The sequence below is a fragment of the Mauremys reevesii genome, linkage group 2 (genome assembly GCF_016161935.1).
Source record: "Mauremys reevesii isolate NIE-2019 linkage group 2, ASM1616193v1, whole genome shotgun sequence".
Lineage (NCBI taxonomy): Eukaryota > Metazoa > Chordata > Testudines > Geoemydidae > Mauremys > Mauremys reevesii.
Window position 1 is genome coordinate 91,372,324 of NC_052624.1, and position 20,462 is coordinate 91,392,785.

At 36.4% G+C, this 20,462-nt stretch overlaps 1 protein-coding gene and 1 gene segment (V, D, J or C); one reads left to right on the top strand and one right to left on the bottom strand.

The window, feature by feature from the left end:
- Positions 1 to 1,118, top strand: part of STARD3NL (STARD3 N-terminal like) — a 41,370-nt gene extending 40,252 nt beyond the window's left edge. Inside the window, exon 9 of the mRNA XM_039524393.1 lies at positions 901 to 1,118. The gene's annotated coding sequence lies outside the window, so the exon portion shown is untranslated. The remainder of the gene's footprint in view (positions 1 to 900) is intronic.
- Positions 1,119 to 4,972: 3,854 nt separating this feature from the next.
- On the bottom strand, positions 4,973 to 19,403 carry LOC120397263. The segment is given in 5 exon segments: positions 4,973 to 5,640; positions 6,474 to 6,527; positions 8,057 to 8,362; positions 17,190 to 17,264; positions 19,334 to 19,403. Coding segments are annotated over 5 exon segments (639 nt in total).
- Between the last annotated feature and the right edge of the window lie 1,059 nt (positions 19,404 to 20,462).

A 20,462-nucleotide genomic window follows, 5' to 3' on the forward strand; every position in this document is an offset into this window, starting at 1 on the left:
TTGAGCATATGAAAGGAAGTGGGCTAGCAGCATACATGCATCTGTTGGCCCCCTGACATTCCTCCTCTTTCTTGCTTTAGAGGATGGGGAAGGACAAGAAGTTAGAGGATTTTGTGTGGAAGAGAGAAAGGAGCAGAAGTTACTTGAGTCCTTTCTCTTAGGTCTGGCCTACACTTAAAAGTTTGGTCAATGTAATTGCTATGAAAAAATCCACACACTAGAGTGCTGTAGTTGTGGCACCTATGCTCCCCTCACCACACTGTAGACACAGGTCAATAAAAGAATGCTGCTGTCCCCTGGGGAGGTCAAGTTCCTACAGCCAGGGGAAAAACCCTTTCCATTGCTGTAGTATCTATGCTGTGGTGCTACAGTGGTATAGCTATGGTGCTGTATCTGTAGTGGAGACATGACAAGTGTAGAACATTGAGGGATCTGCGTGTTAAAGTGCTTTAAACAACAGAAAGAAGAGGGACAGGAGAACATATCAGAGTCAGGGAAGGGCTTGGCTACTTGGTGTATTCCTTATGTTTTATATGTTACCCTCTCTTAATACTTAGTACAAAATATTTTCTTACATATCAATTTTATTAACTATTGAAGAAACAGAATTCTTTCTATATTATTTCACAGTAGTCTTTCCCTCAAATGTGCTCACTCTATTAAAACTGATATTGTTTCTATTTGATGGGGAATTAATCCTCTTAAGAGGCTTAAGTTCCTACCTGTCTTTTTTTTTCATAGCTCATTTCTGATTTTTATATGAATAGTAGTGGGATATTGCTCTCTCTCTCTCTCTCTCTTTGAGCCTCTCTCTGTCTTAATGCCTCTCTCTCTATCTTAATGTCCATTGTCTTGGATCAAACTCTATTTATTCATCTTAACTTGTTTTATCTCTTACAGAGTGAAAATCTGAATCAAAGGCCATTAGGGAATTGCTTATATTGAAACTGTAACGACAATGTCTGCAGTTGCCTTTTTGGTGGAACTGCTAACAAAAGAATTTATTTATTAGAGAGCAAAAAAGAGTGATTCCCGTGTACTGTAATACCTCACAAACTTGTTCTGTTCACATATATATATATATTAGCCTGCCTCATGGCTGTTATGAAAAATTACTCAATTACTCATATTGTATTCAGTGATTCTTGAAGTTGATCTTCTAACAGCTAGGTAGCTACTAGAAAGTGTTGTGCTTGTGTAACTAATCAGTAGACCTGGTAATATATTGAAGTAACACTTCTTTGTGATGGAAGTATATTTAATGATTGTTTGAATTCACCAGATAAAATTATTTTACTTTGTTAAATATTTGTCCTGTTAATTTTTACATTTTCTTTTTTTTTAAACTCCATGCATTTTTTTTAATGGACTTATGCACTCTTTGTAAAATAAAGAAAAATGTTAATAAAAACAATGTGACATATTGTGACATGTTTGTCCATCCCTTCACATAGTATGAAGATCTGCCTTTCCAACCTCCTTGTCTCTCACTGGGAATCAAAGGGTCTATGTTGACTTTAATTTTTGTATAGATTTTATGGGACATACATGTAAAGTTAATTTATTGCTGCCTATTGTGACTGACTAGTGTGGTGGAGTATAATTTATAAATATAGCCTGTGTGACAGTAGAATCCTGTTTGTTTAAGCAGGAGGTAAATGTGGAATTTATTCTAATAAATGTTTTGGGCAAAGTTTTTCAGTGCAAATAGTAAACAACTCTGTTTTGGTGAAGAGTTTCAGGAAATGAGCTTCTGCAATAATTATGTGGATTGTGGGAGGGTTGAAACTGTAATCTACTTTAAAATGAAATTAAGGCCAGCAACTACTCACAGACAGAAAATCTATTGAGTTTTTATTGATAGTCTCCTTTTTAAATAGCATTAGCCAGAGAAAACAGGAAAATTTAAACCTACTGGTGTGATTTTTGGGAGTCTCAGTTTTTGGGTGCTCAACATGGGACACCTCAAAGGGGCCCTGATTTTCAGAAAGTGCTGAGCACCTGCACTTAAGGCATCACAAATTGGCTACCCCCAAATTACTAGTTACTTCAAAATCTTGTGCCATTTGTTTGTTAATTTTAACACCCAGGTGCATAACAACCATCCTCCTATGCCTTGTTGTGTGGGTGTCCATGCTTTATTCAGGGTTTAATGAATAGCAGGTGACCTGTGATATGATAGCAGTAATTTCAAAACCTAGCCACACATTACCAAGTAGAAAAACAAAGTGAAATAGTAGCTTTTTTCACAGCTCTATAATAGCCATTAGCTGATCAGATTTCATCCAGAGGTAGAATCATAGAATATCAGGTTTGGAAGGGACCTCAGTAGGTCATCTAGTCCAACCAATCCCCAGACAGATTTTTACCCCAATTCCCTAAATGGCCCCCTCAAGGATTGAACTCACAACCCTGGGTTTAGCAGGCCAATGCTCAAACCACTGAGCTATACCTCCCTTGGTGTATAAAGCACTTACTTGAGGGGGAAAATAATCGACAGGCTTTTTTACATTATTCAGGCTTTGTGTAAGAATCTTACTTGTGCTCTACTGGAGGAAGTGACTGTATGGTGTTTATCTCTAGAAGTACCACGTGTTTCCTTCAGACTGTGACTCCCTTGACATTTTTCTCGCATTTTTGTCAACAATTGCTGTTCTATAATCAATGTATGGTGGGTGGAATTTGTACATTATTCACAATTCTTAGTAACTGTTGCCCTAATTGAATGTGGATTGTCATTCTGGCACTGTGACCTATGAAATCATAACTGGTAGAAAATATGTATTCAACCATGTGTGGGGATACAGTATGATAGGATGCTTGCCTTCACAGTTGAGAAGATTGTTAACTCTTGAATGGTATTAAACTCACTAGACAAAATCTAACTTCATTGTAGGAAGGAGGAACATCAGTCCATGTAGCTTTCCTGCAGTCCTCCTAGTCTTGCAATGGTAGCCTGTGTGTATTAATGTGCTTCGAACACACTGTAGAGTAAACTGCACTATTTCTACAAATACCATGGTGATAGACTATGAAGTGTTACTGTACTCTCTACATGCAGCTCACGCATGTTTTTGTATTACATTGTATTTCCATTAGCTGTGGCTTGTAAATACGTATGTGGTGGGGCGCAGGACTGGCTGTGGTTTAACTGTCCTCATGTTATCACACACACCAATCACAAGCTACCTTTTCTGCAACAGCAGTGACTAGCTTAGTTTATAGAATTTTCCACTAAATAACCACATCTTCCAGCAAACAAATAACTCAAGCCTCAAAAATAATACTTAAAACAACCCCCGGCTCCCATGTTCAGCATGTAAAAGTGCAGCAGGAGGTCACCTTAGGTGCTCATGAGCCATTGCAGCTGTGAAATTTGCTACCACACACTTGATAAACCTCAGTAATTGCTACATGGTGACTTCACTTAGGGCTGGAGGTAAACAAAGGCCTTTCCACAAGAAGCTTTAAAACATAAAAACCTGTTCTGCTCGTGGCGATGCACACAGCTCCCATAAAAACGAATGGTGGGGCAGAATCGGCACTACAAATCTAATTACTGCAATTTAATTCATTTTTAAAAGTTTCCCCTCTTGCTATCATGGTCAGGGTGTTGTGCAAACAAAATGAAATCATAGTACAAAATAAGTCTCAATGGTAAGTGGTAGGTGCTTTAATACAACATCAAACAAATATTTTTCTTTCAAACTCAGGCCTGAGTCTCAGCTGCAGAGCTATGATGATTTACATCAGCTGAGGGTCTGGCCTGATCAGAACAAACTTGGTTTATTAACATTAGTGCTGTGTCTTCTTGTGTTCTGGACTGCAACAGCAGCAATAGAGGTGTGTTTTGTTTTGTTTTTCTCCAAAATATAAATGTGCACTAGAATCCATTGTAATTGTATATAAAGTATTTGGTCCAAAGATAGCTTTGCAGGTATTTATTTTCACTTAAACAGACCAAGCTAGCCAATTTAAATGCCAGTATGTTTGAAAAGTTTCAAGGCTAAGACATTACCTACTGAATAAGGGCCGGGCTCTCCACCCTTATATTGAACAGTACATAGTATCCTAATCTATGACTAACCTTGTTGATTTCATTGGGCAAATTTCTCAAAAATGAGTGGGAATGGCAGAATTTGGTACAAAGTACTTTGTTTTCCTGCAAATGTGTCATCCTTTGAAAACAGAATTATTTTATTTACAATATGTGTTTCCCACTTCCCTGTTCCATAGAAAATTTTTTTATTAAATTGTTTTGTTGGTTAAGTAATGGAAAACACATCCTATATATGATTCAGGAAATAACACAGTTGTTTGCTTTAAAGAATTTTAACCTCTTGAGAAGTAAATATAAGTATGCAGAACCCGTCTAATCTTTATACAGGATGTGGGAATACTAAGAACATAGCTGCACAAGCTATTAAAGTAAAAGATATACTGGTAATTGTGTATATGTAAAATACAGCTAATATGATTTTTCCTATATGGATACTGCAAGCATTCAGGGCCCAATGTGCTCGTACTTATGCCAATAATTTGCCCAGACTTGGACAACATTTTTAGAAAGACGAATATTAATGATTTTATCAAAATAAGGACTTGCAGAGTTTGGAGACGAGTTCAGAGTGATACCCGAGATCTCTTGCCTTTATTGGTTTAAAATTAACTGTTTGAGCTTACAGTTTGCATTAAAGAGAGTATTTCACTTTTTTGAAATTCTTTAGGCATATTCTGAAGAGGGTATATCCAGTTAAGATTGTATTTCAGTCAGTATAACTTGTATGTTGTTAAAAGATATAATATGGAAGTTTGCCATGTATGAAGAAAGTGTAGATGTTTAGCTTTACTATTCTCTTTCAGACTTGTGTCTGTCTGCCTTGAAAAATCTTTTTTAAAAGTGTTTAGATTTCCTTTTAATAAATAAACTGGACAGAATATTTTGTAATGCAGAATTTTATTTAAAATACATTAATCCTTCAATTTTTAAAAACAATTACTCATATTTCAAAGCCTGTTTTTGTTTGATAAAGGAAATAAATGAAATTAATAGAAGTGAAACAACAAATCATTTTAAATTATAGATTAGGACTCCATGCCCGCTAACGATTACAGCGGTGAGTTTTTTTCCATTGACTTCCCTGAATGCAGTTGGCTTATCTACATCCAAAAAGTTGTTTGTGTGCACAAGTGTTTTTGCAGGATAAGAGCCTAAGAGACTGATCCTGCACTGCTTTGTGATGCAAAATTCTCATTGAAATCAAGGAGGCCTTTAAGTTCCACAGTTACAAAATTAAAACAATAAAATAGAAAAAATGAACACATGTAAAACTGTTTGCTCTCAAGCAGAAGAAGCCATCTGTGCTAACTAGAGAATAAACCAACAAAATCAAATTGAAATGCATGTCTTGATATTTAGAGCAAAGTGTTTCATATGATCAGGCTTATGGCAAAGCAAAGTAAATTTCAGACAAAAATGCTGAGTTTGGAAGGTGCAAGGAGAAGTTTAAGGTTTCTGTCCCTGGCGTTTGATTGGACTTTGCATCCTGTATATGAAGAAGAGTACGATGACGTAGTACATGGTGCTTTTCAGGAGAAGGGCAATATATATTAAATATGCTGTCCTGTGTATGAAACTCACTGTAATAGCAACACAAAATTAAAAAAAATAATCAGTTAATGGTGCATATTTTACAGCCTCAATGAAAAATAAGTATAAAACCATGTGTCTGATAGTGGAAGATCTATATGGTATTCAGTTGCAGTAACTATAGTGGCTAATCAGACTATGCATAAATGATTGTGTTTGCTAACCAGGTCTACATTCTGAATATACCTTCCCATCTAGCAGAGCTGATAGAAAAGAGGCACTCTGAGTGCTGGTATTGCTACTATCTGCTAAGGAGTAAGCACGTTGCTCATGCTTCTGGCATTGACAGCTTATAATAGGGTGTTGCCGTGATTTTTAGGCCAAAATTTTCAGACCTGGATGCCCAAGTTTCTTCTAAGTCCATATTCAAGCCGCTAAATAAAAGTGGTTTGATTTTAAGACTTCCTGATCACCCACAAATTATACTGAAATAAGTTGGGTCATCAAGCATTCAGCACCTTTACTCACCATTTGAAAATGTTGGCCTTGGATGCTTTTTATAATTTAACATGTTAAGTATTAGATTAAAGAACAGTTGCATGTGTAGGCTAAAGAACAATGACACACATGGCATGTTAACAGAGCATAACAAATATCACCAAAGCATGTATTTCAGCAGAACCTCTGCAGTGTTTAACCTGAGCTATCCATGGGCATTAGGTACTGGACACACTGCAAATGTTAACTTACAGCAGTGTTCCACATCTAGAATAATTATGTGTGGACTATTTACAAAGAATATTTTCATTCTTGTCTTAACCATATGAAATAGTGCTTAATTCTTAACTATATTGTAGAGAAAATGAGAATTGGACCCAATTACCTGTGAAAAGTCTGTTGGTACAGTCTGCTGTGGTTTGAGGCACTATGGTGGTGTCTGAAAGGATAGAAGCATAACATGTAAAGAGGGATTTAATTGTCAAATGGGATTCTTGTTGAAAATTAACACACCCCTTTCTTGACAGAAGTTTAAAGGGAAAAAAATGGTAGAAGTATTATAACTACAGCGACTCAAATTTGTAAAGTTAATATTTTAAAAAATAAGTGCCTAGATTCCATCCAGAGTAAATGCTCAGTAGCATGTAATTTATGTGCAAAACCAAGTAGAGATAAAAGTGGGAAAAATGCATATGCTCCTGCAAGTGAGAACTTGTATGTCTTATATCGAGATTGAGGTACTGATGTTGCAATCAGATCAGTCAGTGCAGACCTCTGACCTGTTAGGAGCTCAGTTGAAGTCTTTGCATTTACATGGGTGCCGGGGCCTGGACTAGCAGATCTGATTGCAGGGTCTGGATGTTGGCCCTTCTGTGTATGCAAGTTTCTGTTCATGTAATGCCAGATGCATTTTGTCCCACCAAATTACTCAGTTGTGTTTGCCCCTTCGCAATGTCTATGTATAATCTACAGATAAAAACCTGGCCGTCTAATTTTGTCTCTCGTCAGAGGGAGCCTGAGATTGTTGGCATTCAGGGTAATGTTGTTTAATAGCTGTACAAGAGACAAGTAAATAATCCTGATGAGGATACAGTGTAAGGCCCATCTCTTAGGCCTTTTGGATGTGCAAAAGGGAGAAAGTCAATAAGGCTATTTTTCTATTGTACTTGAAATAGATACATTCTCTTATTAATTGCCTCCATGCTGACTGAGACCTGGGGGTAAGATATATACTGCAAATCAATAAATAACCTTAAAATATATTTTTATCAGAAGGCACTTTAAGAACTGAAACGTAAGGATTATGGGCCAATTCTGAGCTAGTGTCCATTGGCCTGGCTCTATTAACTTGACTAGAGCTATACAAGTTTACACCATCTGAGAATCTAGCTATGTGTGAATAGAAGTTGGAAAAATACCTATTCAATCAAAAGAACGGAGAAAGGTTTTGTTCTTAAAGATCTACACCTGATCTCAAATAAGAATCAAATAGAAAGTATGATAATTCTCAATTTATTTTCTCTTTCTCTTGCATTATCTCTTTTATTTTAGTTTGTGTAATTCTTCTGGTCTGTTTTAATAAGCTAGATGCTGTGTGTGTTATTACTTTTGTTGCAATATATAGCACTTGTTCAAAACCAAACACTGCAGGCCACGTCTGTGACTGGTGTAAATCTACAGAGCTCCATTGACTTCAGTGGAGTTATGCTGATTTACACTAGCTGAGGATCTCAGCCAACATTTTCTTTCATTCTAGAAAGATTTTAAACTGGGGGGGAGAAGCCAAAACAGCTTTTGATGGAGAAGCAAGCTACAGTGATAGCCAACTTATGGAGAGATGGAAACTAATATTGGCCTGGAGAGCGCAAACCCTTTAGGAACAGTAATACATTTTATTGTTTCAGTGTAAAGAAACAGGGAACTCTCTAAATATATATAGAACTAGTTCTAATAATATAGTGTATATACCTTGAGATTTGGTAAGGACAAAACCTGATTCTTTTTCATGTTGATAGTTGCAGCGATAATTCTTGTTGCTAGGTTTATTTAGGGTCAGCCAGCTGCTCACTGAGTATGATTGTCGACTGTCATCGGGGGGCCAAATTTCCCCAAGCACTGCATTTTTCTCTGCATTCTTCTTGTCGTCTTCCCAAGTCACTTTAATAATATTTGGGTAAAAATCCTCAATGAGACATATGTGTGTTACTTGCCCATCTTTTTCAGTAATGGAAGGCAGAACCTGGATCTTGTTGGGATCGAGTTTTGCTTCTGTCTCTGGATTCATTTTAGAGAGAGAAATGAATTTGTTAGAAATTAAGTACATTCAGAATTGCAGTATACATAGTATGCTGTGCTCTCGTAACAATAAAGAATTCAAAGATTTGAAAGTGGAAGAGAGAGACAATTTCATTTCTTGCATCCAATTCCTCCAAATTGCACTCCCGCACACAATCTTAACTCTGAGTTGAGCATGAGAACGATATCCTGTTGCCAAATGTATTTTAACTATTTAAGTCTGTAATATATTGTTACTGCCTATTAAATTCTGAAGATGGGAGTAAATTGACCACTTATGAGTTACAGTTATAGGGCGTTGGAATTGCAGAAATTTACAAACTCAAAATATATTAAACACTTTTTGAATGAATGCTGAGTACAGATTTATGTTCTGGTTCATTTCAAAACATTTGTGAATTTGAAAATCTCCCCTTTATTTACCCAAAATGGGTGTATAAAAGACACTGTGATAGTGAGAGGAAGGGTACATCTACACTGAAATAAAAGACCTGCAGCACAACCACAACTGGCCCAAGTCTCCTGATTCTGACTTGCAGGGCTAGGGTGGCACAGCTAAAAATTGCAGTGTGGACGTTTAGGCTTGAGCTGGAGCGAAAGCTCTGAAACCCAATGACAGAGGTGGTCTAAGAGCCCAGGCTCCAGTCAGAGCCTGAATGTCTACACTGCAGTTATATAGCAGCAAAGCCTGAGCCCCACGAGCCCAAGTCAATTGACCCAGTCTTGGAGACTTGGTGCCACAGGATTTTTATTACAGTGTAGATGTACCTGAAGGGAAGAGTATTAAAGATTCCATAAACCTTTTAATATGACCTCTCTTTAAATATCACTACACTATTTTATCAGGAGATAAATTTGCCCTAGACTAACTGTATATACTATTTAAGAACCTTGGTTTGCACCTTTAAAAAGAGAGTTAGAAAAGTAATCTTTAAGCCTTTTCCACACTAAGAAATTTAACCTTTGTAAAAACATTTTTATCAATTATTCACCTTATAATGATATAAGAACATACAAGATATGTGCTATTGCAGACCCAGATGATACAACTTTGGGGGAACTGTTGCTGACCGCCATTTTGGGAAATTACAGTAAATACATTAACATGTATCCTTCAATGACAAATATCAATTACGAAATTAGCAAGGATGATACATCCTGAAATGACTTTGTTCATGTATTTGGCAAATGTAATGGAGTGTTATGCATAATGCTCAACGCTTCTGAAAATCAAGTCACTTAAATGCCCAAATAAGTATTTAGGAGCCTAACTTTAGTCATCCACTTTTGAAAATCTTGATTATGAAGCATTACTAATAATGGAGCTCTCAACAGAACTTAGCTTTCAAATCTTTGCTGAGGAAGAGAGGGAATGTTGCTGCTTGTGTCCAAATCCTGGAGTGAATTAGCAAAGTGCCAATTAGTGAATTTCTGCTCTATCTCCTACATTATTTTAAAATAATTCTGCCACAGTATTAATGTTGTCACTCTAGAAATACAGCTTAAAAATTGCAAAAAAAAATCAATTTTTTGTCATGTCGTAAAAATTTTAAAAGATTACGGCCTGCTATAGGATTGGATAAAACACAACCAAAAATATTTTTTATTAAAAGTTTGAACTAGAAAGGATGAAGATTTTATTTCATCCCCGAGTTTGTGTAAGTGCATGAAATAACACTGAACCAGGCCAGAAAAGACTTCCCTACTAAAATCATTATCTGTCTGCTCATTTCATATGGCTGACAGTAAACGACACATTTTTTTTTAAACAGCATATTGATTTTACTAGATATCACAAGAAGTGAGCAGGTTCAAAACACTTTTACTGCTGCTAATTTCTGTCTCCTGTTTGTCACTGTGGGATACAACCAAGAGAGAAGGTTGCCAACTCAGCTAACTGCCAAAGAAGTATTCTCTACAAAATGACTGTGTTCTCATGTTATAAATGTGCATCACAAAGAAGAAATGGAAGGTTGTTGATATTTCAGTAGTGTCGAAGGACCCCAAATGAGCACTATGTATTCTGTGCGTTCTCTATTTGTTCCAACACTTAATTGCAGATGAAAAATGAGAGGCCATTTAACAAAATATTTGGCCTATACTCTACAAAACATTTAGCTGGAATTTTTAAAGGCAGTAAGAAGGGATTTAGGTGCCCAAATCTCTTTCAAATTCAGTCTCCTTTGATAATGTCAGTCATTGTCTTTAGTCAACTGAGACACAAATAGATTAATACTAAGGCCCTGCTCCTGCAAAGTCTTACACATGTGCTTAATTTTATGCATTGAGAGTAGTCCCACTGATGTCAAAGCTTGTGAAGGTTCTACTAAAATGGTTTCAGCTTATTTTTGTGCTGTCTGGCTATTCTAGAGTTTTCTGAAACTATTTGGAACTGAACCTGACTATAACCCTGTAATTCGGGTTGTGTCAAAAGTATTTAAAATATCTTGAAATTAGAAGCAAATAAAGATAGTTGAGATGTAAGACTACCTAACCAAGAAAAATCTCTTCATTAAAGAACTTTCCCTCATTTTGGAAATTGTCACCAAAAAGGGAATTGATTTTTCTGTTCTTTCCAATTTAGATCCTCATGCTCCAGCACAATTAGTTCAACCTTTGGGGCTCAATCTTACATTCCATATGCACCATAAGCACCCAGGAATACAGGATTGGGCTTGAACAGTAGGTTTACCAAATGATTTACTTACTCAAGTCTTGTATGTATTCAAAAAACCTTTACATAGCTTCCTGCCCAGTGGTGAGGTGCTTTGCAAAATATAATGCTTATTTCTGGCATTTCTCTTTAGATGTTTTTAGAAATTGGAGTCACCTTTACACAGAGGGGTAGCCGTGTTAGTCTAGATCTGTAAAAGCAGCAAAGAGTCTTGTGGCACCTTATAGACTAACAGACATTTGGGAGCATGAGCTTTTGTGTGTGAATACCCACTTCGTCGGATGCATGCTCATGCTCCCAAACGTCTGTTAGTCTATAAGGTGCCACAAGACTCTTTGCTGCATTTACATGTTGATAGTTTTTTGTATTTGCACATGGTAAGATGGGTGTCTATCCAATATAAAATCTGAATTTTGTACATATATAAGCAGTATGTGTGTTTGCATAAGTGGGCAAAATCTGTTTTAAATATTTTGTCTCATTTTAGGTGAGATATAAAACCCCTTAAGGCCAATGGGATTTTTTCCTTTGGCTTCAAAGGTCTTTGGATAAGACACTTTAAGAAGATAAGACCCTTAATTTCTAAGTCAATTATAGTTTCCAGTATGGAGCTACTCTTTCATAGAATCATAGAATCTCAGGGTTGGAAGGGACCTCAGGAGGTCATCTAGTCCAACCCCCTGCTCAAAGCAGGACCAAACCCAACTAAATCATCCAACTTTGTTTTGATCCAACTTAACTTTTCAAAACATCTCACTTGTCTAATTTATTTAAGTGGAATTATTAACAAGGAAGGCGTGTTGTAAAAGAATATACGTGGTATAAGTATTACTTCTCTTTTTTAAGACAGCAATCGACTTTGGGCCCTTTGGTTTCACTCCTTGCTCAAAAGAAATTCCTATTAGTTTCAATAGGAGGTTTTCCAAAGGGAGGATTGCAGGGTTAAGTTGTAATTGACTCACTGCTAACTATTTTTGTGTGTTGCAAACTGCATGCTACTTATAGGTAAACTATCATACGTAAATAATGCTGATGTTCTATTTGAGAACAAAGTCCATTATGCCATCAGAATATATTAAAAATAAGTAAATGGTGTGCTTGTAATTTTAATTTTGCATTATGTGCTTGGTCCAGCAAAGTGCCGAATGCTCTTATGAAGTTCTGAACGCTTCTCATTTCCCATTGAAACCAATGGACATTGAGGGTGCTCAGCACCTGGTATTATTTTAACCCAAAAGACAAAAGGATTGTTATGACATTTCTCTGTTGCTGGCCAGTTACTTATGATTTCATTAACATTAGTGTTGTTAATAAATTATTACACTCGTAATAAAATTTTAGCCAGGGTACATTCTTGCATTGAGATAAATTATTGAGCTTAATTTGATAGATTTTGCCATTATGAAACATTTAAAGTAGTTTGTCTAAAAACTTACTAGTTACGACAAGTTTTGTGCCAGTTCCAAAGATTTTCGCAGCTCCCACAGTGTTGCAACTTACTACAAAATCTGCCCAAGACATTTCTGTTCAGAGGGTTCAGATCTGAACAAATATTGCTAAATAGGCACAACTGAGAGCCAGTTAATTCAAGCAAAGAAATGGTGGACATTTCAATGTATTTTTCAGGGTGAACTTACATTGGTATTTTCAAATACTGTATATTAATATTAATTTGGTAGCTTTTAAATTCTGTTTAAAAGAAAATCATTCATTTCATTGACACAGAGGATCTGGTTGACATTTGAGACCTAATGTTGGACTCGTACTATTTTCTGTTACCTAGTGGATTGATGGAAAAGGGTATTTCAGTTCAATTCTGCTGGATGCTCGGTGTTTTTGTCCCTGTACTGCCAGAGTGGTCAAATTGGTGCATTTTAAAAAATCCCATTATGAATAAATATAATTAGAAATATAATTAGAAAAAAAATACTCATTTGATAGTACACTGTGACCTATCCCCTTTTCCAAAGATGCTTCATGATATCTTTCCACCTATTAACTTCTTACATCTCCTGACTTATACATACTTTCTATACGAGATGCTAAATCCTGGTCACCGCACTAAGCAGAATAAAGGGGGTTTCTCTAGGAGAGCTACATGATGGATAGGAAGATGTAATCTTTCCCCCAACCTAGCTACAGCATCATAGCCCAGGAGCTTTAGTAAAGTCCATGCAGTTTCCCACCCACTGAGCAGGCATTTTGGCCAGTTGATCTCACTAGTCACAGACCCACTGGCCATTCCAGGCCCTCACAACTCTCCTACGCCCGATCCCCACTGTTCTTTGGTGCACAGGGGTACCCTAGAATTGCCTCTTTGGCTTGCCCCCCCCCCCCACTGGATGGAACTGTGGATGTTCTCCTGGTCTCGGGTATTGACCCCTATACAAGAGAACAACCCAACTTTGACTCAGGATGAGTAAAAAACCCTCTATATCAATAATTGTCAATGTGAATTCTGTACATTAGCCTCACATTTAGATAGTAAAGACATTCATTCTTCTACTGTAGACTGCATATCACATTTCCATTGTCTGTTATCCTTTTTGAATAAATTGTGCTCGGCAGTCTCTAATTTTATATTATCACAAGCAATTTTTTCTCTGATACTATAGAACTTACTTGAAACAATGAGCTTTGTGCCAGAGCCGAAGACTTTGATATAATTGTTCTCACTGTGTTCATGAGCTTTGCAAAAACTCATGGGCCAGATCTTCAGCTGCTGGAAATGAAAGGAGTTCCATGGAGGGTCTGACCCATATAGCTTCCATCTGGCCCAATATAGCTTCATATTTTTTGATGTGCAATTGTGAACAGAATCACTTTAATATACTAGACTTGTGAATAAAATGACTTTTTATTTACAAAATGGCAAATACTTGATTGTGTATTCTGTTGATATCTGAAACTCCAATAAATTGCATTGGATATTTGGAGTACTTTAGGAGCAGACATGCAAAATAAGTAAAAACTTCAAATGCGTTCTACATACCTAAGGCTTAGAATTTCCTCGGGCTGGGATCCCTCAGCCTCACTTGAAATTTCTATTTTTCTTTTAAAGTGAATTTAGCGTTTGTGAAAAGTGCCAAATTGACAGCACTAGAAACTACCTATATTGAAAATACTTCAGCATTCTACAAGAGTGGTCCAGTGCTTAATAATGCTATTGTAAATTGCGATGAGTGATTTTGGACTATCACTGGAGAATCTATTTTATTTAATGCTGATTTCTCACCTGGTCCTAACAGTGTATTTGAAATCTGTTTGCAAAGGTCACCTTTAATGGATGAGATGGTAAATTATTCTTAATATCCCTGAAGTTCTTGGTATTTCTGATACAAGTATAATCAACAATGCCTATCATGATGAAGTTTTTTAAGGTGGACACCTGTCATCTGAAGATTCTTTGCTCACAACTGCACATCACTTTCCGCCATAAATTTGGATTTGGTCTTTGGATCAGATACTTATATATTTTTTTCTATAAAGAGTTTGTTGTATTCAGTCAGTAATGACAAAAATCAGTACCTAGAACTGTTTGAAAAGGCAGCAAACCAATTTAAACCAGCCCTAGACTACTTGAGAATCTTATCATCAAAATAAATATCAGTAATAGTAGCTCCTTTGTAATTTGTAACTAATGATCTACACTGATCACTCTGTTCTTAATTCACTTTGTTTAACAAAAACCCAACTAACTTCCATCATATAATGTGAGATAGACCCAAAGATCATATCTTTCAATTGCCAAATATTTTTCCATTTATTTCGTCTATGAAAGAATGTAAAGTTTTGGTGAATTATTTTTCTTATTTTAAACAAAATGACTAAGTACTTCTGAAAGTTGTCAGATAGCCTTGTAGACTGCATCCCTTTCATCACAGGATAGATACAACACAGGCAGGGATGGGGAAGCTTTTTCATACCATCCCACCAAGCTATGTCATTTTGTCCTGGAAGGACCACCTCTAGAGATGAGAAGGGACAGTTCAGTCTCCAATTCAATCTTTGGCTTCTCCACTGAGCCTGCCATTAATACCAGCTTTTTCTAGAATATTGCATTCAGAAGAATCCAGTTATTCCATTTTAATGTAGACTTCTTTAATGATGACTAGATGCACTTTAATGGATACAATATGAGAAGCACCACTATTCCTATGTCATGCTTGTTGACAGCACCATGCTTGGTTCTGTTTCCAAATCTTTTTACTCATCTATTCCACTAAGCAAGAATTCTGGTAGGTCCTAACCCTGCTCTTACTTACCAGTAAATGGTGTAAATGAATGGAGGGAAGTCAGTTTAAAAAGAGGAATGATTATTGTGAGAGCAAAATCAGGACTGCTAACTATATATGACTTTAAAAGCAATTTCTGCTTGTTCAGAATACTTGTGAATAATGTTGTCCCTGTTAAGAAGTATGGTTATACAACATAGGTAAAATCCTGGCCCAAATGTCATTGCCATTGAGTTCTGTGGAGTCGGGATTTCACCTCATGTTCTTAGAATGGAAATGCCCCGATTCCTATAATTCTGGAGTCAAATTCAGCCCTGGGCACATACCGCCACAATTTCTTTTGATTTTACTTAGAATTGTGCCAAGGTCTGAATTTCTCCATGATCCTAGGGTTATTTGATATTTCTCTTTGAGAAGATATTTTGTTACTAAAACATTTTATTGTATCCTATAGGTTTAATACAGTAATAAATCAAGTGCGCAATCTAAGATCTTCATGCTGTAATAAATAATCTACACATATCACTGACATGGTTCTCCACTCCTTACACAGTCAAAAGTGCTGGTAAAGCTATGGGAGTTTTGCCTGTCAAAGAATGCAGGATCTTATTCAGGCAAGAGGATTTAGGAAAACTATCCATTGTAAACTATAATGCTAACTAAATTGTATCTACACTCTTAATACCATAGAATATTCACTTACAGCAACATGCTGATCCTGATCTGATATTTTTAGAATTAATTATGATCGTGTATTTATTTTAATTGGCAGCATTACAATTTACCTTTAGTTCAGAGCTATAGGGGTACTAAGGTAAACTTGATTGTGAATTGAGCTTTAAAATAGACTGACCGTTCTAGCTGATTTATATAAATGGTCAGAGCATGATTCTGAAGAGTAAGGATCCGATTTTCCCTTGTTCTGTGTTTGTGCAGTCAGTTATACCAATGCAAACTAGGTGTAACGTTCAACTTAATCAGAATGGTGGCACTTCCCATTGACTTTTCATGAGCATAAGTGACTTCCAAAAGCAAGGCAAAGATGACTCAGGCCCCAAGTCTATATTGTGAAACACTGTTAAGAATACTTGGAAGTGTCAGTTTGCCTGCAATGCCAAGGTACTTCACACAAGATGACAATCTCTAGGGCCAAATTCTTTCACTTACACTGGTTAACTACAAGAATTCAGGTATGAAGATACTGACTACTTCAGAGAGTGCTTAAATAAATAATTGGAGATATACCAATCTCCTAGAACTGGAAGGGACCTTGAAAGGTTATTGAGTCCAGCCCCCTGCCTTCATTAGCAGGACCAATTTTTTTCCCCTGATTCCTAAGTGGCCCCCTCAAAGATTGAATTTACAACCTGGGGTTTAGCAGGCCAATGCTCAAACCACTGAGCTATCCCTCCCCCCTGCTTCTTTTGTTTTAATTATGAATCATGATGTTACTTCTTTCAGAGTTGTTTAATTTTATGCATGTTTATGAATTTTAGTTAAAGAATTTGAATAATATCAAAGCTAAGACAAATTTTTGCAACTGGACCAAGGACCAGCATGCTTATAGTGGCACATCCTCTGAAAAATGACTTAACAGCTGATCGTTAGAAATATTAATTACCTTGAAAACATCTACTTTAAATCTATCAGTAAAAATTGCAGGTCTGTTCTGGGATTGAAAAGTTGATGTATTTCGGATCAGATCCTACAAAGTGCTAACAACCCTGACCTGCACTGAAGTCTACAGGAATTGATAGTGTTCAGCACCTCACATTAAGTGCTCGGTACTTCAGAAGATCGAACTTACAATTGTTCACCTTACCTGTGATAAAAAGATTTTCAATGATCACAATAAACTGCTTTATCTTTGCATTACTGTAATTACCACGTAACTTACCTGTTACAATGAGCTTGGTACCGGAGCCAAATACTTTGAAGCGATAGCCACTAGAAGTATCACAGTGAGCAAATCCTTTGCAAAATACTGTACAGATCTAGTATCTTTATATTGATGAGCCAGTAGATGTTGCTTTTTAAAATAATCTGATTTGCTATTTAAATTGATTTCTGGTCTTGCAATAAAATAATAAATAAGGAGAGTGCATTTAAGATAATATGAAAACTGTGGAGGCGACTTTCAAAGGGGAAAAGAAACTTAGACGAGTTTACGTTAGACATGCCATTGAAATATGGTTTAGATTAGCTGTTTCTAATAATTTGTGGAAAGGAACAAATTACTTTTTAAATTGGGGTCCAATTTAAAGATTATAAAATTAACCCTGCATGATGCCATCATTCCATGCTGGTGCTTCTAAAGATAACGACAGGTTGAGGGTAGACTATACCTATTAAATTGGGTATATTCATGAGAACAATTTTGGCTAATTTCTGCCATTTGGTGTACAAATGGAAGCATGTTTAAGTGCCTTCCTGAACTGGAACTTTTTTAGGAAAGAAAACACAATCACATTAAGATATTACTACTAGAAATGTACCTTTTAATGCTTCCTAATGGCCAAATCCTCCAAGGGCTGATCATCCTCAACTATTTAAATGTATGAGCATTAAAGAAGCTCAACAACTGATATGACGGGGTGCTAAATAAATGGTATTGTAGAAAACCCCTAAGTTCTACATTTCACATTTACTGCTAACAATAATTGTTTCCACTTCTGAATATTTTTGCACCATCACCTCACAGTGTGACAATACTAAACAAGCTCTCCAAACAATTTACATTATTCACATTGATTCACATATAAATATAACTGTTTTGCTCTGAATTAGAGAGATTACTATGGGTGAAATCCTGAACCGAATGAAATCAATTGGAGTTTTGCCTTTACAGTAGAATCAGGATTTCACCCTGTTTACGCATAACTTGATTTTGTCCTGGATAACAAGCATAGTAAATACAGAAAGTAAATGTATGCTTTGAAAACATCTTGAGAAACTTACTTGAAACCACCAACTTGGTGCCCGAGCCAAAGTACTTTACTCCATCCTCACATCATTGAAATCCTCTACAAAAACTAATGAATTATCAAGTTATGAATTTCATAAGAATAAAATTCTGAAGTTCATATTTTTAATACAAAGGTCACAATCTAAACTAGGCTTGCTTGTGGCCACTTAATAGTGTGAGTATTATACTGAGTTTATGCACTTTGTGAATTCCTCTGCCGCTTTCTACCAAAAATGTTTTTTGCTGCTTGACATCCATCACTGCATGGCAAATTGAGTGGGGGTGATTTCCTGATCATTATGTAATTCCATTAATTTCAGTGGATGAGCAGGGTTTAGTTCTATGATCTCCAATGTGCCTGGATGGGAAGGATGGTCTTGTGATTAAAGCACCAGAGTGAGACTCGGGAGATTTGCCTTTTTTCTGACTCTCCCTTTCTGCCCTTTGTCAAATCACAACCTCTATGCTTCACGTCTTACTGTATAGTTTAGAAAATGACATTTCCTAGACAATGTATTATAAATACTGTTATGTACTCAACATTAACTAGCACTTATATTATTGATTGGACTGTTTCTGTAGCTTTAATCTAATAAAGAATATTATACACAAAAGGGAAAAGATACTTTCAGTAAAACCACTTATTGAGAACCTGAAGATTGTTGCACCTCAGGCAATTTTCCGTCATTAATCATCATACACTGATATAGTCCTAATAACAAACTTTTTAATACTCTCATACCTGCTAAATTGAAACCTGTGCTGTGAATTTTACACTTGCTGGCATTTGGACATAATTTAAAATTTTAAAGTTCTCCATTTCCCTCCTTTCTGATTCTTAACACTTATTCAGTAAGTATTCCAGCCTTTTACTCTTGTATTCACTTTACTCATTAGGATCATATACTGCCCTCAGTGAACCCATCGGTGTCTTTGGGAGTTTGATACACAGGTTAAGAGCAATACACGGATTATGTGCAAATTCCTTTTTAAATATTCATTTATTCGGTCCATTTATTTTTGTCCCTTGATTCTATTTACCAAAAGAAAAACAATCAAGAATAAAAAATACTTACCAGAAACAACTAGTTTGGTTCCTGTGCCAAAGTACTTGATCCAGCTTGAAGTATCACATTGACTTTTCATTTTACAAGAAGCTGTGGTACTTTACTTATGCAGCTTTGTCCTTGCTCAAATAACCAGGCATTCCTACCAGTAGCTGGGGAAATACTGCTAATGGAGTATTTCTGGTTCCTTGCCTATTTGGAGAGTTTAATGCATTCACATTTTTGTGACCTCATAAAGCTGAAACACAAATTCTCTTCCCAGTGACTCTATTTGCATGTCCTTGCAGCTTTTCTGTTAATGAATCCTCATTCCTTAAAATGGAAACTAGGTGATGACTTCTATTTGATTTTAATGTTGTAAATAGACTATTGGATCAAACATTTTCACTGTGTGGTCCACATATTAAGAGAGAGATTGTCTCCTGGACTACAACCCCTCTCCCATTCCCAATAGCACTGACCAACTCCTCCTTCTCCCATCCGCAATCACATCACATCTCTGTAGCAATTGCTTACATGGAAAAATGATACCTGGAGAGACTTTCATTCTTAGCTGTATTACTGAAATTTAATAGATGGTAATGAAAAGGAACCAGCATTATGTGATCAGCCAGCTCTCTAGCGACTACACAAAGAGCTCCATAGACTGCAGCTGGGAGCCTGTACCCTAGATACATATATTTCTGTATGTTGGGATTGTTGCAGTTTTTGTTACCAATTTACTGGTATCTTTTTATATGGCTGCTGGGGAGGGGGAAAATATTTTCCTTTGCATACACAGATGTTTTAAAACAGAACAGAGATAACATCTGAGAAAGCTCACCTCATTTCAGACAAAAGGTGTGGATGAGAATCTAGCAAGTGGACAGGGACTAACCAGAGTATTTGATCTCTCTCACAGACACAGACATACCCCACCCCCACCTCACTCACCTGCAGAATAATTCTGAGAAATAACTGACAGAGGGTAAGAAAAATTGAAAATGAACTTACAGAGAGAGGTTCCTCCCAAATGTGCAGGTGGTTGTGTCAGAGGGCTTGTCTACTCAAGAGTTTATTAGGAATATCTCCCAGCATTGCAATAGTGCTAGTGAATCTTCACTGGTGAGCCCTGAGAGAATTGGTGTAGTGAGTATCA